Below are 17,286 nucleotides of genomic sequence, written 5' to 3'. Positions count from 1 at the left end.
CTGCACACCTGTCCAGCTGGACACGTCTCTGCTTCATCTCGCTTTGGCCGCTCTGCCCGGAGGGATGAAGGGCAGGGAGCTCCCCCCCCCCCCCCCCAGCATGCCGAGATTCCTATCTTGACTTTGTTTTTGTGTTGCAACCGGAGGCGAAAAAAAACACCAAAACCCCAACAACCCTTTCGGTTCCTGCAGCTTTGTGTGGTAGGCTTGCTCTCCCCCCCTGCCTCTTCCAACATGCATTTGAACCTTTCACCACTTTCCCCACCAGGAATGCAGCAGGTTTGCTGGAGCCGGGGCGTTTATTCAGCAAATCTGGCAGGTCGTGTGCCGGGAAGAAGCATCCAGGTGCGCTCGGCAGGGCCAGCGAGGGGGGGCTGTGCTGGCACCCTGTGCAGGAGGGCAGCAGTGGGTGCGGTGGAGACGCAGTGCCAGCCTTGCCTGGCTGCCTGTGGGGAATTTCCCCCCCCCCCCCCCCCCCCCCCCCGTGCTTGCCCGCTGGCTCCACTTGGCATCCTGATGGGACTTGTTGAGGAGCGGCCCATGTGATGGATGGTTTGGTGAGGGGGAGCTGCTCCCAGGGCACCCGCTGCCTCTTGGGGAGGTGGGGGACAGTCCCCCCTGAGTTTTTGATGTTCACCTGCTGTGAAAGCCCCCTGGCAGTGGCCGGCTGCTGCTATGGGTGCTGGCCAGGTGCCTGTGCCTGTTCAAAGGTGAGAGCTCTCTGTCCTGCTGGCACGTCAGGAGGAAATGCTGCTGCCACCGTCCCTCCCCACCTGGCTGTGCTGCCGCTGCTGGTGGTGATTTACACGCACGCACGAGGGCTTTGACTTAGCAAGGTCATCACCAAACCCATCCCCTTCTTCCTCCTGGGGCCCAAGCTCCGCTATCCAGAGACAAGGGAAGCCAAGGGTTTCAGGCACCATGTTACTGCCTGGTGCGGGGGCCGGGATGCAGCTTGGCAATTCGGGGTGTGCTCCGGGTTGTGCTTTTCTTGTTGCTCAAAGTTCCCCCCAGGGACAGCCCCATCTCCGTTACCTGATGGAGGGCTCTCATTTGACTGTTGCAAAGCCCAGCCCATGTAAATAAGGTGGGGAGCTGATTTTGGGGCAGCAAAGCTGGTGGTATGCAAATGGCTGTGGGAAAGGCCAGGCGCTACTGCTTTGCACCATGCAGTTTTGAATGCAGAGTTCAATATCAAATTGGGTTTGACCCCATATTTGAGCCTTTATTGGAGGGAAAGCGAAGGAAACAAGAAGAGTTTGTTAAAGATGGAAGCCATAAACTGCTTCCGTCATCTGGTTTTGCTGAACTTTTGAAAAGAAAACAGTTTATCTTTGGAATAAATAAAAGAGAGAGGGACAGGCTTGTGGTAGAAAGCTCCGCGTTCATGCCGGGTGAGCTGGGTTGTGCTCCAGCTCTTGCCCCCCCTTCCGAGGGGACCCCAGGTTGTGTGAGATTCCTGAGCCTCAGTTTCCCCTCAGGGAAGGGGGATGGTGGGAACCGCCGATGGTAGGAATCCCGGGCATTGCCAAAAATGTCTTTGAACCTCATACCTGGCTTTGGAAAAAAAATGGAAGACAAACCGGCTCTGAACAAACACCCGAGTTAATTCCTTGTCTGGCATTGTATGAGCCCAGTGAAATGAAACATGGTGCAGCCATGGGGATGAGCAAATGGATTCAAATGTATAAAAAAGCCCCAAAATCTCCTGGTTCTGAAATGTCACTTTACGTTTAGGGTTGGGATTTTTTCTTCTTTTCTTTCTAATTGTTCCTGGGAATTTAATTCTACAATTATTTTCCTGCTTCTGCCGTGGAGACAGCGTGCTTCAGCCACAAAGCCTTTGAAGGCTGAACTGCAGATCGCATCTGGTGCTGAGCCACTTGGATGCGAACGCCCCCTCGCTGGGGAGCTGGGCTGTGGTATGGAAGGCTGTCTGTCCAGCTGTCCGCCTGTCTGTCTGGGCTGCTGAGGGGCTGCCGGCAAGCCAAGGCAGGAAAGGATGGAGAATGTTGGGGTTTTTGGGGTGACATTGCTAGCACCAAGCGTGCCTCCTCGCTGCAGTGGAGGAGGTGGGAGCTGTGGGGGGTTGCAGCCCGCATTCCAGGGCTTGGTGGCCATACTCTGCCTCCCCCGTGGCCTGAACGTGAGGGCAGGCTGGTGGCAGGTGAAGTCAATAAGGCCACCATGTCTCAGCATCATCCAGTTTCACTTCCCGGTTACTGCGCAGCCCCTGGCTGAGTTCTCAGGCTGCGAGGTTGGCCCAGGGCTGCTGCCGTGGGGTTTCTGCAGGGGGGAGATGTGCTGTGTGGGAAGGAGAAGCTGCAGGGACTGTGTCCTCACTGCTGGCTTGTAAGAGCTAAACAGCCTCTGGCACGCAGGGAATTGCTCCTGTGAGGAAAGATTTGCAGCTCAGCCCGGGGATGCTGGGTCCAGGCTGGCTGGGGCATCCCTTGGTGCTCTTGATCCCGCCACCAAGCTGCAGGGGTTTGCCCTTCAGCCCCCCCTCCCTGCACCCTTCCCTCCCAGGCCAGCTCTGAGCAAGGCTTCTGGGGCAGTGGAGCCAGACCAGGAACTGTTTCAACTAACAGCCAGTGTTGGTGGGTTTTCCATACGGATGGGGAGCGGAGGAGCGCTCTGTTGTGTCATCCCGGGCAGTGTGCTCTTGCTGTCCACTTGCGGTGTGCTCAGAGCTGCCGGAGCGGAGCCGTCCCTGTGCCTGGCGTGCAGCTGCACAGGCCAGAGCAGCGTTCCTTGTTTTATCAGTTGGGTTTTTCTGGGTGAGAATGTCAGGAGAGCTCGACGGGGACTTGGCAGTGAGCTCTGTCAGTGCCTGGCAGCCCCTTTGAACCTCCTGCTCCACACCAGACCCAACCTGATGGAGAAGAGGAACGAGTTCTTGTAAGATCAGTGAAAACAGGGAGCTGGGGAGAAGCTAAAATGCCCCAATCCCTGCAGCCAGGCAGGGGGCAACTGTGGCTGGTCCCTGCCCCGCGCTGGGCGAGCGGCATCCCCTGGGGGGGTGCTGCAGGGAGATGAAGATAAAGGCACAGTGCTGGGGCACTGCAGATCTCTCAGAAATTGGGCTGTTGTTAGTTTTACTGCTGATGGATCAGCTTGTCTTTTCAGGGATGTTTAGATGTCTGGCTCCCGTCCGCATTGGTGCCCCTTAACTTGGCCCACATCCCTGGCTGGCTCCGCTTGCTCTCACATCCGTCACTTTGCTCCTCCATGTGCCTCCCCCCTGCTGTGACGTTGGTGGGATCAGAGCTGGGCACTCTCCTCTCGGCAGCGGATGGCAGCTGTGCCATGCCAAGGAAATTTTGAGCCGGTTCCCATGGCCCAGGGTGCCTGCTGCCCGCCCCCCGGCTCCATGGCGGCTGTGCTGTTTGTGGGGGCTTCACGGCTGGAGAGGGCAGGGTCTTCCTGGAGAGGAGATGATGTTGCTGCTCTCCCTCCCCTCCTCTGTGCTCGAATCCAAATTTGGGTAAAGGAGGGATATATCTGCTTCCCAAATCACTGAAGCTCTCAGTGCGTGTCTGCTGAAGCGCCTCAGGGTCAAGCATGGTTTTGTTTAAAGAAAGCAACTAAAATAAACTCCGCGAGGGGCTCCCGGGAGGTCACAGTGCTCCTTCCCTCCCCGTCCCTAGCCCCCAAACCCAGCATGGCTCCCCTCTTCCTGGAGGGCTTTCGGCAGCTTAGCATATTTTTCTTGCTGTTGTTGACAAAAATCCTGGCTGGTTGAGAAATATCTGTGCAGCAGCACCAGCCCAGTCCCACGGGTCAAATCCTGCCCCTGCAAATCTCTGCCGGGAAGGGTGGCTTGTCCTAGGCTGGCCTTTGGGGATGCTGCCAGGGGTGACCCATCACCTTGGAGGGTGTGAGGCCATGAGCAAGCCCCTGTGATGGACAGATGGATGGCTGGACACCATGGGCTCAGGGTGGACCCGACGTGTTGTCACTTGCTGTTTGGGCTCTGCGGCAGAAGCAAAGTGCTGGAAGTTCGTCAGGGGCTGAATTAAAGTTGCCTGGCAACCTCCATCCCTGCTCCTCTTCCCGCATCTCGCAGGATTTTCTGCCTAAGGTTTGCAGGCTCCGGGGAAGGGAGGCCCATAACACGCTGCGCTCGCAGCCGGGCAGGGGCCAGGTTGCCTCTCGCTGCATGGCTGCTTTCGTGTCATTCCTTGGCTCCTTCCCATGCCTGGGAGCCAGCAGCTTTCCCTCCCTCATCCCCCAGAGCAGGTGCCTTTCCCCTCGAGCCCCTGGGCACTGGGAATGGGTCGGGCTGTTTTCGGCTGAACCCGAGGGCAGGTCCTGGGGGTCCCTGGCGGGGTGAAAGGGTGCTGGGGCAGTGGGAACGTGGCTGGGGGAGCCAAGGGAGACAGTGGGGTTGTGTGCTGGTTTTGGCCCCCATGAGTGAAGCTGGATTGGCTGTGTGGGGTCTGGAGTGCCTGTGCCAGGCTGCTGTGAAAAAGCAAGGTGTAAACCATGTCTTCTGGTGCAGTCTTTGCTGGGAATTTTGTTAAGGCTGTTTTGCAACCCCGTTACCCCAAGGAGACCTGCAGGAAACCCTGCCCTCCCTGGGAAGCCAGCAGGTTGCTTGTAGGAGTGCACAGTGCCAAGGGGGGCAGCCCATGGGGAGGGGAGAAGGGTCCAGCAGCCATCCTAGTAGCCTGCTTGGGCTTTACTAGAGCTTGGTGGAGCAACCACAAGCTGTCCACGGAGTAGTGGGATGGGGAAGCGTCCAATCCCACTTTGCAAATCTCTGTCCCGCCATCCAGGATGGTTGCTGGGGGTGAGCCGGAGAAGGGCTGCTCCCACTCAGTGTTTCCATTCTTTCTCCCAGGTTCCCTTTAAATTAAAGAGCTGGCGTTGTTTTCAGCTGTGCTGCCAAGGAAACAACGTGGGGGGCCCATAAGACCCCAGCTGAGGTCCCTCCATGTTTGCCAGCCCCACGGACAGCGCAGTTTCCCTGCATCGCAGCTTCTCTGCATCGCAGCTTGTGGCCACCTCTTGGTCCCAGGTTTTGCTGCCTCGTGGCCAGCTGGAAGTGGCCACCATGGCTAGCAGAAGCTCCCAGTGCAGCAGCCATTGAGGGGTGCAGCAGCTTTGACTGGTTTCTTTGGCTGGATCCAGGCTGGCGAGACCTGCCGCCTGGGAAATTCACTCATCAAAAGCTTTTTGTGCCTCCCGAGACGCTGGTCGTGGGGATTTTAAGGAGGTGCCGACTGGGCCGGCTCGTTTGGGTGTGCTGTGCCGGCCGGGTGCCGGTGGGAGGCTGAGGCCAGCACAGTCATGCTGGCACAGCTTCCGCTGTGACCCAGTAAACCCAGTCAGACCTGACCGGGGCTTGCTGGCTCCCCTGCACACTCACGCATGCCTGCACGCCTCCACCACCCTGCTGCTTCCCTGGTGTTCCCTGCGGACCAGCAAACCTGTCCTGCCGGCGGCGGGAGCTGAGGCTGGGGTCGGGCTTGCCTGGCTCCATGCTGGGAGCCGTGGCTGCATCCTGCAGGAGCACCAATAGCCGGCAGTGGAAGGGTGGGCTTTGGCCCCCATGGACGTTGCACATTGCAGTTAAAGCGTCTGGTTCCTGGCTTCACCCCACCCTTGTGGCGGCCATCGGCCCCATGGCCAGATCCTGCCTCCACCACCCTTCTCCTACAGCATCGCTCGCTGGGGCGGGAGCTGGGGCCTGATTCCAGGTCCTGTGTCGGCCCCCCTTGCTCTGGGAAGTAGGTGAGGTGCCAAGGGGCTTGGGAGCTCACTCCTGGGGATGGGATAGGCTTTTCTGGGCAGTTTTTCTCTAAACCTCAGAGTTCATTGGAGCTGCTGCTGCTTTTCAGCCTCTTCCTCTCCCACTTTTGTGTCCCTCCTCCAGAGAAAACTCTCTGTGGCTCTTCCCCATGGAAGTGCTGGGCTTGAGCAATCCAGCCACCCCCAGCTCAACTGGACCCACAGACCAAAACCTCCTCTGCCTCCTGTCCCAGCCCTTGTCTTCACACAGCGCTTTGAATTTGCACCCTGCCAAGGGGGAAGTGATGGGTTTGGGGGTGCTGGGTGCAGCTGCAGCCTGGGGTGATGCTCTGATCAGGGCCAAGGATGGTTTCGGTACCTTGCTCTTTCTCCCCCACTCTATGAAAAATAAAAAATAAATAAAAAAATAGGGAAGCTCAGCACAGCCCTTCCCTTCAAGTAAAATATTAACTGGCTCTTACAGCTAACTGATTAAATGTCCTTTAGGACAAAGCTACATCTGATCTTGGGCGAAGTAGCCTTTGGAAATGGGTGTAGCTGCTGCCCTGGAAAAAGGGAAGGACCCAGCCCTGGCAGCAGGGGAGGCTGCTCCCTGCTGCCCCTGCCCAGCTAGGAACCCGGCACAGCCACAGCGCTGCAGCTTCATTTATTATTTTTTGCCCCCTGTGCTGGCTGAGTGCTCATGCTGGTTAAATGTTAGCTGGGGCTGGCTCACAGGGCGGCACTTGCCCTGCAGTAAGCACCATCCCTGCCTCCCTGCCCGGCCACACTCCCAGTTCCAGTCCCTGTGATGGCCAGAGCTGGGCAGTAGGCAAAGTTCAGGGCTTGTTTGTTCAGGGGAGATAAGGCGAGGATGCCTGGGAGCACGCAGGCGGCTTGCAGGGCTGTTATTCATTTATTAGACAGTGTTGTTTGCCTTGTCATAAGAAGGTTTTTCCTCCCTTCTGCTTTCCCAGCCCAGGTGCACTGCGGCTCTCATGGCTTGTGCATGATTCTGGGCTCGTGATCCCTTGTAGAGTCCTGAGGAAGGGTCACGACAGCTGCCTGGGTGTCCCCTGTCCTGCTGGCAGGGTGGTGAGGCATCAGCGTGGGGCTGGCCGGAGCACTTTTGGGTGCTTTGGTGCTCCAGATGCGACCCTGCTGCTTGCTTTGTCCAAAAAACTTGGTGGTTTTGGCTCGTGCTAGACATGGTGCCACTAAAGCAACTTCTCACTGACCTCCATCCCCACTCATCTGCTTTGCATCGCCCTGTCAGGCCCATCACTCACAGGCAGACCTTCGGTCCAGACAGGGCTTGTCCCAGGAACAGGAGTTAGTTGAAGGGAGGACACCCCAGGTCACCATCCTCTGCTTCCCGGGGAGCTCAGCCCTGCATGCAGCACCCTGCCTGCACCCGGCATTGGGTGCTCTGTGCTGGACCAGCGTCTGGGGGGTAGGGAGGCAGGAGGGAGCAGGGGGGAACATCTTCCCCCAGCCCCATTCCTGGGTGGGGCAGCAGCCAGTGCAGGTGCAAGGTCTGGGTCTGACCCCCCCCAAAGAGAACAGCGGTTTAGTGCACACTCCAGGACTATGGCTGGATCCCACATCTGGCCTCTTGCTTCCCTTTTCAGCCCCAAAGCCCTTTTCACTTTCATTTCACTTTGGGTTTACCTGCCCTCTGCCTGAGACCCGGCAAGGTATTTGCTTCAGGGAAACTGTCTGCAGCAAGCATGTTTGAACAGCTTCTCTACAGGGCCAGGTATTTGGTTTATATAGATAGAGATATATATTTCAACCCCTCTAAGCAGACGTACAGGTGCTGGTTGTGTATGGGGAGCTCTCCTGCTCAGAGATGGCCAGGTGTCTCCTTCCTCCTGCAAAACGACCTGGTGGCTTCCCCTGATGCAGCTGGGAGAGGTGGGGTGTTATGTGGGAGGCATAGGATGTATGAAAGCAAGAGCCAAGGTAGATGCTGAGCTTCAAGGCAGCCTGGGATGAAAAAGAAACTGTAATTTTGTGGAAAAACACTGGAGGGAAAAACTGTACTCCCCTGAAAAGACTTCACCTGGAAAGGTGAAGATGCCAAGTGGCTTCTGTATGGGTTTTCCTTCTCGCTGCATCGCTGTGTGCCTGAAGCATCCTTCCCCCACACCTGTGTCTTCAGGAATCTCGTCATTTTAGGAGGGGTAGAACTTTGGGGACAAGTATCTTGTGTGGCAGGGGATGGCCAGCTGTGCTTTTGAGGAGGAGTGGAGCCCGTGGGCTCCCTGGAACCCCCCCCACCTGTCCTGCCACAGCCCAGGGCTAGGGGGGCTTGGCCCTGAGCCCCGCTCTTTGCTTTTGGGGGTAAATGTGGCTGCTTTTCATGTGTGAAAGTGCAAGGGGAGATCAGCTGGCTCTGCTGAAGCATGTAATTCGGTCAGGGAGAGCTGCAGGAAAAGATGGCTGAGAGGGAGGGAGGGAGGAGTGCAGAGCGGAGCAGACCTGGAGGAAAACAAGCCTCCAAGCAAACCAAACCAAGCACTCAGCAAGTGACTGCAGCCCCATGACAGAGCAGATACTGAGCCAGGGGGATGCTGGGGGGTCGCTCTGCTCAAACTCCCCTCCCCCTCCCCTGTGCTGGCTGCAGGCACTGTGCCTCAGTTTCCCTTTTGGCAAACGATGGTTTGCTTTTCCCTGAAGCCATCCCTGGGCTGAGGCTGTGCCTGGTCAGGTGTCCATGCCTGTGCATGGCTGGCCTCTTCCCAAGCCCGCTTGTTCATGAGATGCTGGGGACAGCAGGAGCGTCTGACTCGGTGCTGTGTGTTTCAGGAGGTTTTGGTGGCCAGTCCCATCCTGGGGAGCTGGGGAGCCCGTCCCAAGCCTGTGCCAGCCTGGCAGTAGCAGGCTGGGTGGCTGCCCTTGCCAGGGGAGCAGGAAGATGAGCGGAGGCACGGCCCATCTCCTGACAGTTCTCTTCATGGTGACTGTGGCAGTGATGGGCTACCCGTCACGGCGGTCTGCCACCGACCTGGATGCCACCCCCAGGACAACAGTCACCTTTGACGGTAAGGGGGTACGGGTCTTGGTGGTGGGTATGAGGTTTAGGATGCCAACACCGAGTTTGGTGCATCATGGCTGCATCCAGTCTTCGCCAGCCCCCCGGAGTGGGTGGCTCAGCATGGGGGGGTGGGGTAGGAGGTGGGCTAGAGAGGGGTCCTCTGGTCCCCTAGGCTTCAGAAACTGGAGCCTGCGTGACTGTCCGGTGTTGGGTGCCCAGAGCCAATGTGCCCCAATGGATGGAGCAGGGCAAAAGCATCTCCCTGAAAGCCAGCGGGGACAAGGACATGCAGGGAGCCAGCCTGGGCCAGCCCCTGGCCCTGCCCAGCAGCCCTTGGAGGGTGTCCGGAGCTGGACACCACACCTGGGCTGGGCTCTCACAGCCCAAATAGTCGGCAGGGAGCTTGGCCTCCAGCTCTGTGGTGTCAGCCAGACCCAGCAGTGTCATTGGGCATCCACACAACTTTTTTGATCTTGTTAGTGAAGCCCAGCTCAGCGGTCAGCAGCGGGAGAGGATTTCATTTGCAGCTGGGGTGCCATTTTCTCCCCAGGCAATGCCTCCTTTTGGGGGACTCATTCCCTCCCTAGCTCCCTCTGGGGTCACAAGCCCTGTGGGATTTTCTTCTCCTGCAGTGGGAGGGTCCGAGTCTGGCTTGGGGTCCCTGTAGCCAGGGCTGAGTCCCACCTCACGCTTCTCAGCCCACCAAACTGGGTAGTTTCTCTGGCTCGGTGGGCAGGGAGCACCCAGCCACACTGCAGAAGCCCAACCTGTGCAAGGCAGGGCAGTTTTGGTTCAGTTTTTTGCATCCTTCCTTTTGGGCTGGCTGGGTTTGGTTTGGAGCAGGGGTCACTGCCCCAGCGTGTTTTTGGTTCCTCCAGCAGTTCCCCAAACTGCATGACAGGTCCGTGCTGAGCATGGACGTTGCAGCTCCCACCCCTGAGCTGCCATTTTAACTTGCAGGGAGAAATCTCCCCTGTAAGCCTGAGCTAAATTAGTGCCATTCGCCTCTTACCAAACCTCCCCTTTTCCCTTCCTCCTGCCGTAACCGCTGATACCCACCACTGCCTGTCTGATAACCTCGGTGGGTGCTTTCCCACACACCCCTGGCTCCATCCTCTGTCTTTTCCCAGTGGCTTGTGCTACGCCTGTCCTGGGGTCCCCCCTAAGGCCGCTATTCCCTTTGCAGAGTTGTTGGGCGTCCGGCACTTCAGCGCACGCACCCTCAACTACAGCACCCTGCTGCTGGAGGACGACCGCGGCATCCTCTACGTGGGTGCCAGGGGAGCCATCTTCGCCCTCAATTCCAGTGATGTGGCCGACGGCTCCCACCGCACGGTGAGCCCGGCCTCTGCCCGCTGCTGTCTGGTTGTCCTCTCCTGTCCCACGCTGCCCGGTCCCTGCCTGAATTGTGGCCACCCTATCCCTGCTCATCTCCCCACTTGCCATCTCAGGTCTTGCCTGGAGGTGCTGTCCCCAGTTCTGTCCCCAGATCCCCCGTGTGTGCATGGTCCTTCAGCCAGGCAGCGTGGGGACAGCAGTGCAAGATATCCCCAAGCTCAGAGCTGCCTGCTTCAGGGACACCCCAGCAGGATGAGGGGCAAGGGCGAAGCACACCCATTTGCTCCCCCTGGGAAGGACACCCCAAAATCCTCCAGGGTCCTGTGGGTGCTCTGGGGTTTCTGCCTGCAGGTCAGGGTGTGGGACTGCTGTTGCCCTGGGCTTGGGGGGGATGCAGGCAAGATGCCATCTCACGCTCTGAACTGCTGTCCTCTCTCTAAATAAAAGAGAGGATTTTAGCATCTCTGATGGCTCTGGCAGAGTCTGGAGCCTGCAGTGACAGGGGGACCATGCAGTGATGGGGGGTCATGCAGTGGCAGTCCCTCTTCCCCTTGCAGATCCACTGGGAAGCCTCCCCGGAGAAGCAGATGGACTGCCTGCAGAAGGGCAAAAACAACAAGGTAGAGCTGGTGGGTGGGTTCTGGGTGTTGGGGGGGCTGCCGCCACTTTCCACAGCTCGTAATGCCTGTCCTCCCCCTTGCAGACCGAGTGCTTCAACCACGTGCGGTTTCTGCAGAGGCTGAACAGCACCCACCTCTACGCCTGCGGGACCTACGCCTTCCACCCGCTCTGCGCCGCCATCGTGAGTACTGCTCAGCCCCACGGCTGTCCCCTGTCCCCTTCCACCGTGTCACCCTGGGGTGGTGCAGCCCTCCTCCTCTCCCACTGTTCCCGACCCACAGCCCCACTCCCTTTCTGCCCTCATCCCAGCCCCTCCCCAGCTTGGGGGCAGGCGAGTGACCCCCAGCCTGGCATGGGTGGGTTTGAGGACGCAGCCACCGTGACACAGATGCCCAGAGTCCCCACCCCGGTACTGGAGTTGGACTCTGATCCCATAGCAAGGTGGCTGGGAGTGGATCGGTGCTGGAGGGGGACACATGGGCTCAGCGGCGCCGGCAGGTTTGGATGTGCCAGCACTGGAGCTGGTCCCCAGCGCCTGCTGTTGCAGGGTCCCTTCCCAAAGTAGGGGGCAGACTGGCTGGTGGTGGGTGGCAGGTGTGCCAGGGGAGGGTGACAGTGGCAGGGATGACTCAGCAGCCTCTCCCTGGGGATTTCCCAGGTGAGGCCGGGGGGGTCCCTGTGTGGCCGTGACTCACAGCAGAGTGGCTGGGGACAGCCACGTCCCTTGGCAGCGGGACTTTCAGCCCTGTGCAGTGGCTCCTCAGTGACTCAACTGCCCACCTCCCCTCCCTGAGCTGGGGGGCAAAGAGGCCTGGGGGTCACGTCCCCAGTGTGGCCGGGGAGCCCTGGAGGGGCCATGCCCATTCCCGTGGCTGTGCCACCGGTCCGGTTTGGCCATTGCACACCCTGGGAGCCAGGCAGAGGAGCTGCCGAGCTGGAAAGGCCCCATCATTATTTAACATGCTTTGAACTGCAAACCCCAAAGAACGTAACTCCTGCTGTGATGAGGACGTCACCTGGGGGGACCCAGCCCGGCTGGGCAGCGTCTGCTGGCCAGGCACAGCCCAGGAACATCAGCTGTGCTGGCCAGGCCCTGCCTGGTGCCCACATGATGCCAAAGTGGGGTGCTGCGGCTCCCCTTCACATCTTCGCCCTCCCCTGCTCTTGGCTGGGGGCTCTGGCTGCCCATGTGGTTTCTGACCAGCTGGAGGGTGCTGGGAGGGGTTGTCTTGCTCAGACAAGGGCACAGCCGTGAGCATCACTTTGTCCCCACTGGCAGCTTCTGCAAAGCCTGGGGCTGGCAAGCATGTCGGGTCTGTCCCCTCCTGTCTAACGTGGTCCCCTGTCCCCCTCAAGGACGTGAACAGCTTCATGTTGCCATCCCACTTCGAGGAGGGCAAGGAGAAGTGCCCGTATGACCCTGCCCGTGGCTACACCGGCCTCATCGTGGGTAAGCGACACCTTTCTCAGGGCTGGCGGGAACATGCGGGATGCCACCAACCCTGGCCCCATCCCCAACACCCCCATGGGGGTCCCCAGCCAAGTGGGCTCTGTGTGCGGGGGCCTCAGCCAGCCAGGACTTGGCCCTTCTCCCCCTCTGTGTGGGGCGTGGGGGTGCTGGTGGCTTTCAGGGCTGTCCGAGGGGTGTGGAGCCATGCTGATGGGTGCCTGCCCTACCCAGATGGTGGCTTGTACACGGCCACACGCTACGAGTTTCGGAGTCTCCCCGACATCCGGAGGAATCTGCACCAGCGACCGCTGAAGACGGAGGAGTCCCCGCTGCACTGGCTGAATGGTGAGATGTCCCTGTCCCCTGCGGGACTGGCGTCACGGACTGTGGGATGCTATGTATTGCCTTGGGGAGCTTGGAGCAGGGGTGGGGGGGAGCCCTGGGGTCCTGTGTGGTTTGCCATGAGAGAAAACCGAGGCGGGGACAGATCCCCCATCCTGTGGTGGATCCCCCATCTCCACCTCTTGCTTTGTGTCCCCTAGATGCTGAATTTGTGGCCTCTGTGCTGGTCCAGGAGAGCAAGGACAGCCCTGTGGGTGACGATGACAAAATCTACTACTTCTTCATGGAGCGGGCAGGCGAGGAGACCACGTCCTTCTTTGACAAGAGCCAGGTGGCTCGAGTGGCCCGGGTGGCCCGTGTCTGCAAGGTAGGCATGTCCTCAGCCACAGGGAGCCGAGTGCTGCTCCTCCCAGCGCAGGCTCTACTTTCCTGCACCTTGGGGGAAACTGAGGCACGGGCAGAGCAGGGCACACACCGCTGCCAGCCAGTGCAGAAATTCTCCCTGCACCCTTCCAGAGTGACGTGGGGGGCAAGAAGATCCTGCAGCGCAAGTGGACGTCCTTCATGAAGGCACGCCTGGTCTGCTACATCCCCTACTATGAGGTGCTGCGCAGTGTCTGCAGCCTGGACGGGGGTGGCTGGGCCAGCACCGTCTTCTATGCCGCATTCACACTCTCAGCACAGTGGTGAGTGGGGCAGTGGCCAAAACGGCTGGGGCTAAAAGTCTGCAGCACGGGGAGGACTGAAGATGCTTGAGGGGATGTGCAGGCAGATGCTGAGCACCTGGGGGTGCATCGGTGGGGCGCAGCCATGTGTCTGCCTGGGCTCAGGCAGGGCTCTGCCCCCCAGGAGGACCATGGAGGCCTCGGCTGTATGCCGCTACAGCATCTCAGCAGTGCAGCATGCCTTCGAGGGCCCCTACATGGAATACCAGGACTCAGCTCGCAAGTGGTCCCGCTACGATGGTGCGGTACCCGAGCCCCGGCCCGGCTCCGTGAGTGCCATGGGGTGCAGAGTGAGGGGAGCATGGGGCAGCCGCATCCCCCCCTGACCCCCCATCTCCCCCGGGCAGTGCATCACGGACCACTCCCGCAGGAAGGGCTACAACTCCTCACAGGACCTGCCCAACAGCGTCCTGGACTTTGTCAAGCTGCATCCGCTCATGTTCGAGGAGGTGAAGCCAGCTGGCGGGGAGCCGCTGCTGGTGAAGAAGAGCGTGGCGTACAGCCAGCTGGCTGTGGACAGGGTGCGAGCCCTCGATGGCCGCTCCTATGATGTGCTCTTCATGGGGACAGGTGAGCATGGGATGAGTTTGCGGGGTCTCTTCTGTGCCGGGAATGCACCCCACAGTCCCTCCTGACCCCTGCTCTCCTCTCCAGGAGACGGCTGGATCCACAAGGCTGTGGTGCTGGGCTCTGGCATCCACATTGTGGAGGAGATGCAGGTGTTCAGGGAAGCGCAGCCTGTGGAGAGCCTGGTGATCTCCCGCACCCAGGTGAGGGGTGGAATTAGTAGGGGGGCACCACACGCGGGGCATGTTTGTGCTGCGAAGCTGCCATTGGGCTGTTAGAGGCACAGGGAGGGACATGACACCTGGGTCACCCAACTAGGATATGTGCCAGTGCCTGGCAGGGCAGCCTGGGGAAAGGGACCGGCCTGGCCCCCACCTCCTTGGCAGGTGCCAGCTGCAGCCACGGGCACTGACTGGAGCTGGGGGCCCTGCCCCATGCACCCCCACCAAGGGAGAGCTGTGCTGTGGGGCTGGGGGGGGGGGGGATCTCTGGGCACCATGGGGCACCCCACAGCCCAGCTGCACCATGGCAGGGCAGTGCTGAGCCAGCCCTTTCCCCCCCAGAGGAGCCTGTATGTGGGGGCAGCCAGTGGGATCCTGCAGGTGCCCCTGGCCTCCTGCACCAGGTACACCTCTTGCTATGACTGCATCCTCGCCCGGGACCCCTACTGTGCCTGGGATGGCAGGGCCTGCCGCGCCACCGCCACCGCAGACAGGTAGGAACAGGCTGCCTGTCCCTAGCGGCGTCCCTACGAGCCTTCCACCTGCCCCATCCCTTCCACCTGCCCCATCCCGTGCCGTCACATCACCCCATGGCACAGCCGCCCTGGTGCCACCACTGAGTCTGGCATCTGGTGGTGGCTCTCCCGGTGGCTGTGATCCCGTAAGGGTGGGCTCAGCCAGGGCTGTATGGCTGAAGCCCCCTATGCCTTGCAGCACCGGGCTGGTGCAGGACATTCAGAACGGCAACGATGGATGCCGGAGCAGCTCGGGGCGGGGTGAGTCTGTGCTGCCCCTCGGGACCACGGGGGATGCCAGTGTCCAGCATCTCTTAGGGTGGCTGGGATGGGTGTGAGGCGGTGTGTGTCCCCGCAGGCTCCCTGCTGTGGAAGAACCGGACGGTGCTGCAGGGGGACGACGTGCTGCTGCCCTGCGACCAGCGCTCCAACCTGGCACGAGCCATCTGGCTGCTGAACGGCAGCGAGGCGCTGGGCTCAGGGCAGGACCGGCTGCGCGTCGGGGTGGACGGGCTGCTGGTGACGGACACGCTGCCCCAGCACAGCGGCGAGTACCGCTGCTACGGGGAGGAGCGGGGTCTCCGGATGCTGCTGGCCACCTACAGCCTAACCGTGCTGCCCGAGCTGCCTCGTGGTCCCACGGCCACGCCCCAGCCCCACACCGCCAGCCAGGTGTCCGGTGACATGAAGGTGGCTTACATCTCCGCCATTGTCACCTTGGTGGTACTGTGCGCCGTGCTCAGCACTGTCCTCCTCTATGTGTCCTGCCTGGAGAAGCGCAAGGGCAAGTATGTCCTGGGGGAGCCGCGGCCAGCCAGCGTGGAGCTGCAGACCATCTCGGCCAACTGCCTGCGCAAGGGCCACCGGGAGGAGGAGGAGGAAGAGAAGGAAGGGCTCACCTACCCTGACGGCTGCCTGCGGATCATCCCTGGCGAGGCACCCACAGCTGCCACCTCCCCAGTCAAGGAGCTGCCGGCCGCCGTGCCCCCACTGCCGCCGCCGCTGCCAGCCGAGCTCACCAACGGTGTGGGGGCTCTGCCCAACGTCCTCCGCAAGATGAACGGCAACAGCTACATGCTGCTGCAGCAGCAGGAGGAGCCCCTGGCCTCGCCGCTCTACAGCGCGTCCTTCACTGAGGAGCTCAGCAAGATCCTGGAGAAGCGGAAACACACGCAGCTGGTGGAGAAGCTGGATGAGAGCTCCGTGTAGGGGCTGGGGGGGGTCCTGCCAGCGGGACCCTCCTCCCCTCCAGCCCCTTCTCCCACCCCCTGCCAACAGTGTTACAAGACTCAGGCAAAACTACCTCCTGGATGGCAGAGCCGGGCCGGGCCCGGGCTCCGCCGTTCCTTTGGCTTTTCTCTCTCCTTTTGAGACTCACTGTACAGAAAAAAAGAAAAAGAATCTATTTAAATTTGGGAGCTCTATTTATGTATAAAAACCCACTGACGGCGGCCACGAGCTGGAGGCAGGAGCTGGCACCTGGCTGAAGGTGGACACCGGGGGGAGGGTTTCTGTCTGCCCGCTCAGGTGTGAGACGCTGTTGTGGACGCGTGGACTCAGCCTGCCCTGCTGGGCATCCCTCGGCACACAGGAACGGGATGGCTGCTGAGAGGTGGGTGAGGAGCAGGGAGGGAGGCTGGGGGCTCTCACAGGGCGCAGGGTTCCCTCCCAGCATGGGGCCAGGTTGGGGTTTCCCCAGCTGCCCACTCACAGGTGGGAGAGGGGCTGCGGACACATCTCATGGGGCAGGGTGGCCTTGGTGGCTGCCAGCCCCTGCCCGCTGTCCCACATCTGCCCCCTCAGGGTCTCCTCTCCAGGAGAGGATGGTTTGGCAAGGGATGGAGCCGGGGCAAGGAGCTGACATCCCAAACACCCCAGAGCAGCTGGTGGAGAGGTGCATGCCCGCTGCGAGGAGGCCCCAGGTGAAACGCAGGGCTAGGTGCCCTGGGGAGGTGGCACCCCTGCAGCCTCTGACCCTGACAGGGCTTTACCCCCTCTCCCCAGGGTGCTGCACAAGAAGAGTGGGATGCAGCAAGATGCACCGGCAGCGGGACCAGCACCGCCATGCCCTGCAGCATGGCAAGGGACCAGCACACCACCCACATCCCCCCGACGTCTGCAGCAGTCCCATGGCCCTGGGAAACACGTTTCTGCCCTCCTGCGTGGTACCATTGGAGAACTGGGGTTCAGACACAGCCCTATCCCCTGCGGACAACATGTGGGAGAAGAAAAATCCTCAACACAGCAAGGAGGAGGAACTGTGGACAAGGACCTGCCTCCCTGTGGGGCCTCCTGCTCTTCATGGCACTTTCCAGGGGCAGCCACTGTCCCTAAATCCCCCCCAACTACCTCTACTCCTGCCGCCTCCTGGGGGACCCAAGGGATTAGGGTGACAAAAGCATCTCTGCCTGAGTACAGTGCAGTAACACCAGAGAAGCTGGGGAGGGACAGACTTGCTGGGGTGTGTGTCCTCCCTTCTGTGTTCCTTGCTGGCACCTCCAGGATCAGGACATCATCTGGAGCTCAGCCCTGCAGAGGGGGCAGGAGGGAGTGGCAGCCCCTGGGGTCCCTAAAAAGGCTGGAGCCCAGGGCCTCCTGCCCTAGAAGAGCAAGGCTTACTGGGAAAAGGCAAGAGCTGGATGGCTGGGCTCTCCCACCCTGCCCCCACTGTTGCTTTTGATGCAAGGGGTGGGGTGAGCCACCCCCGAGCACATATGCACACACCCTCCAC

The 17,286-nt window shown here is 60.5% G+C and overlaps 1 protein-coding gene across 1 annotated transcript; it reads left to right on the top strand.

Annotated features, from left to right (window-relative positions):
* The first annotated feature begins 473 nt into the window (after positions 1-473).
* Positions 474-15,966, top strand: SEMA4G (semaphorin 4G). Its single transcript, XM_027788909.2, is given in 15 exon segments — positions 474-8,597; positions 8,599-8,783; positions 9,963-10,111; positions 10,672-10,734; positions 10,818-10,916; positions 12,092-12,185; positions 12,417-12,530; positions 12,728-12,894; positions 13,044-13,213; positions 13,377-13,521; positions 13,600-13,822; positions 13,907-14,022; positions 14,383-14,534; positions 14,755-14,816; positions 14,914-15,966. Coding segments are annotated over 15 exon segments (2,691 nt in total). The 5' UTR covers positions 474-8,496; the 3' UTR covers positions 15,765-15,966.
* The last annotated feature ends 1,320 nt before the right edge of the window (positions 15,967-17,286 follow it).

Source organism: Falco peregrinus, chromosome 1, assembly GCF_023634155.1.
Source record: "Falco peregrinus isolate bFalPer1 chromosome 1, bFalPer1.pri, whole genome shotgun sequence".
NCBI lineage: Eukaryota > Metazoa > Chordata > Aves > Falconiformes > Falconidae > Falco > Falco peregrinus.
The sequence above is the reverse complement of the archived record's forward strand: the minus strand, read 5'-3'. Positions and strand labels throughout refer to the sequence as shown.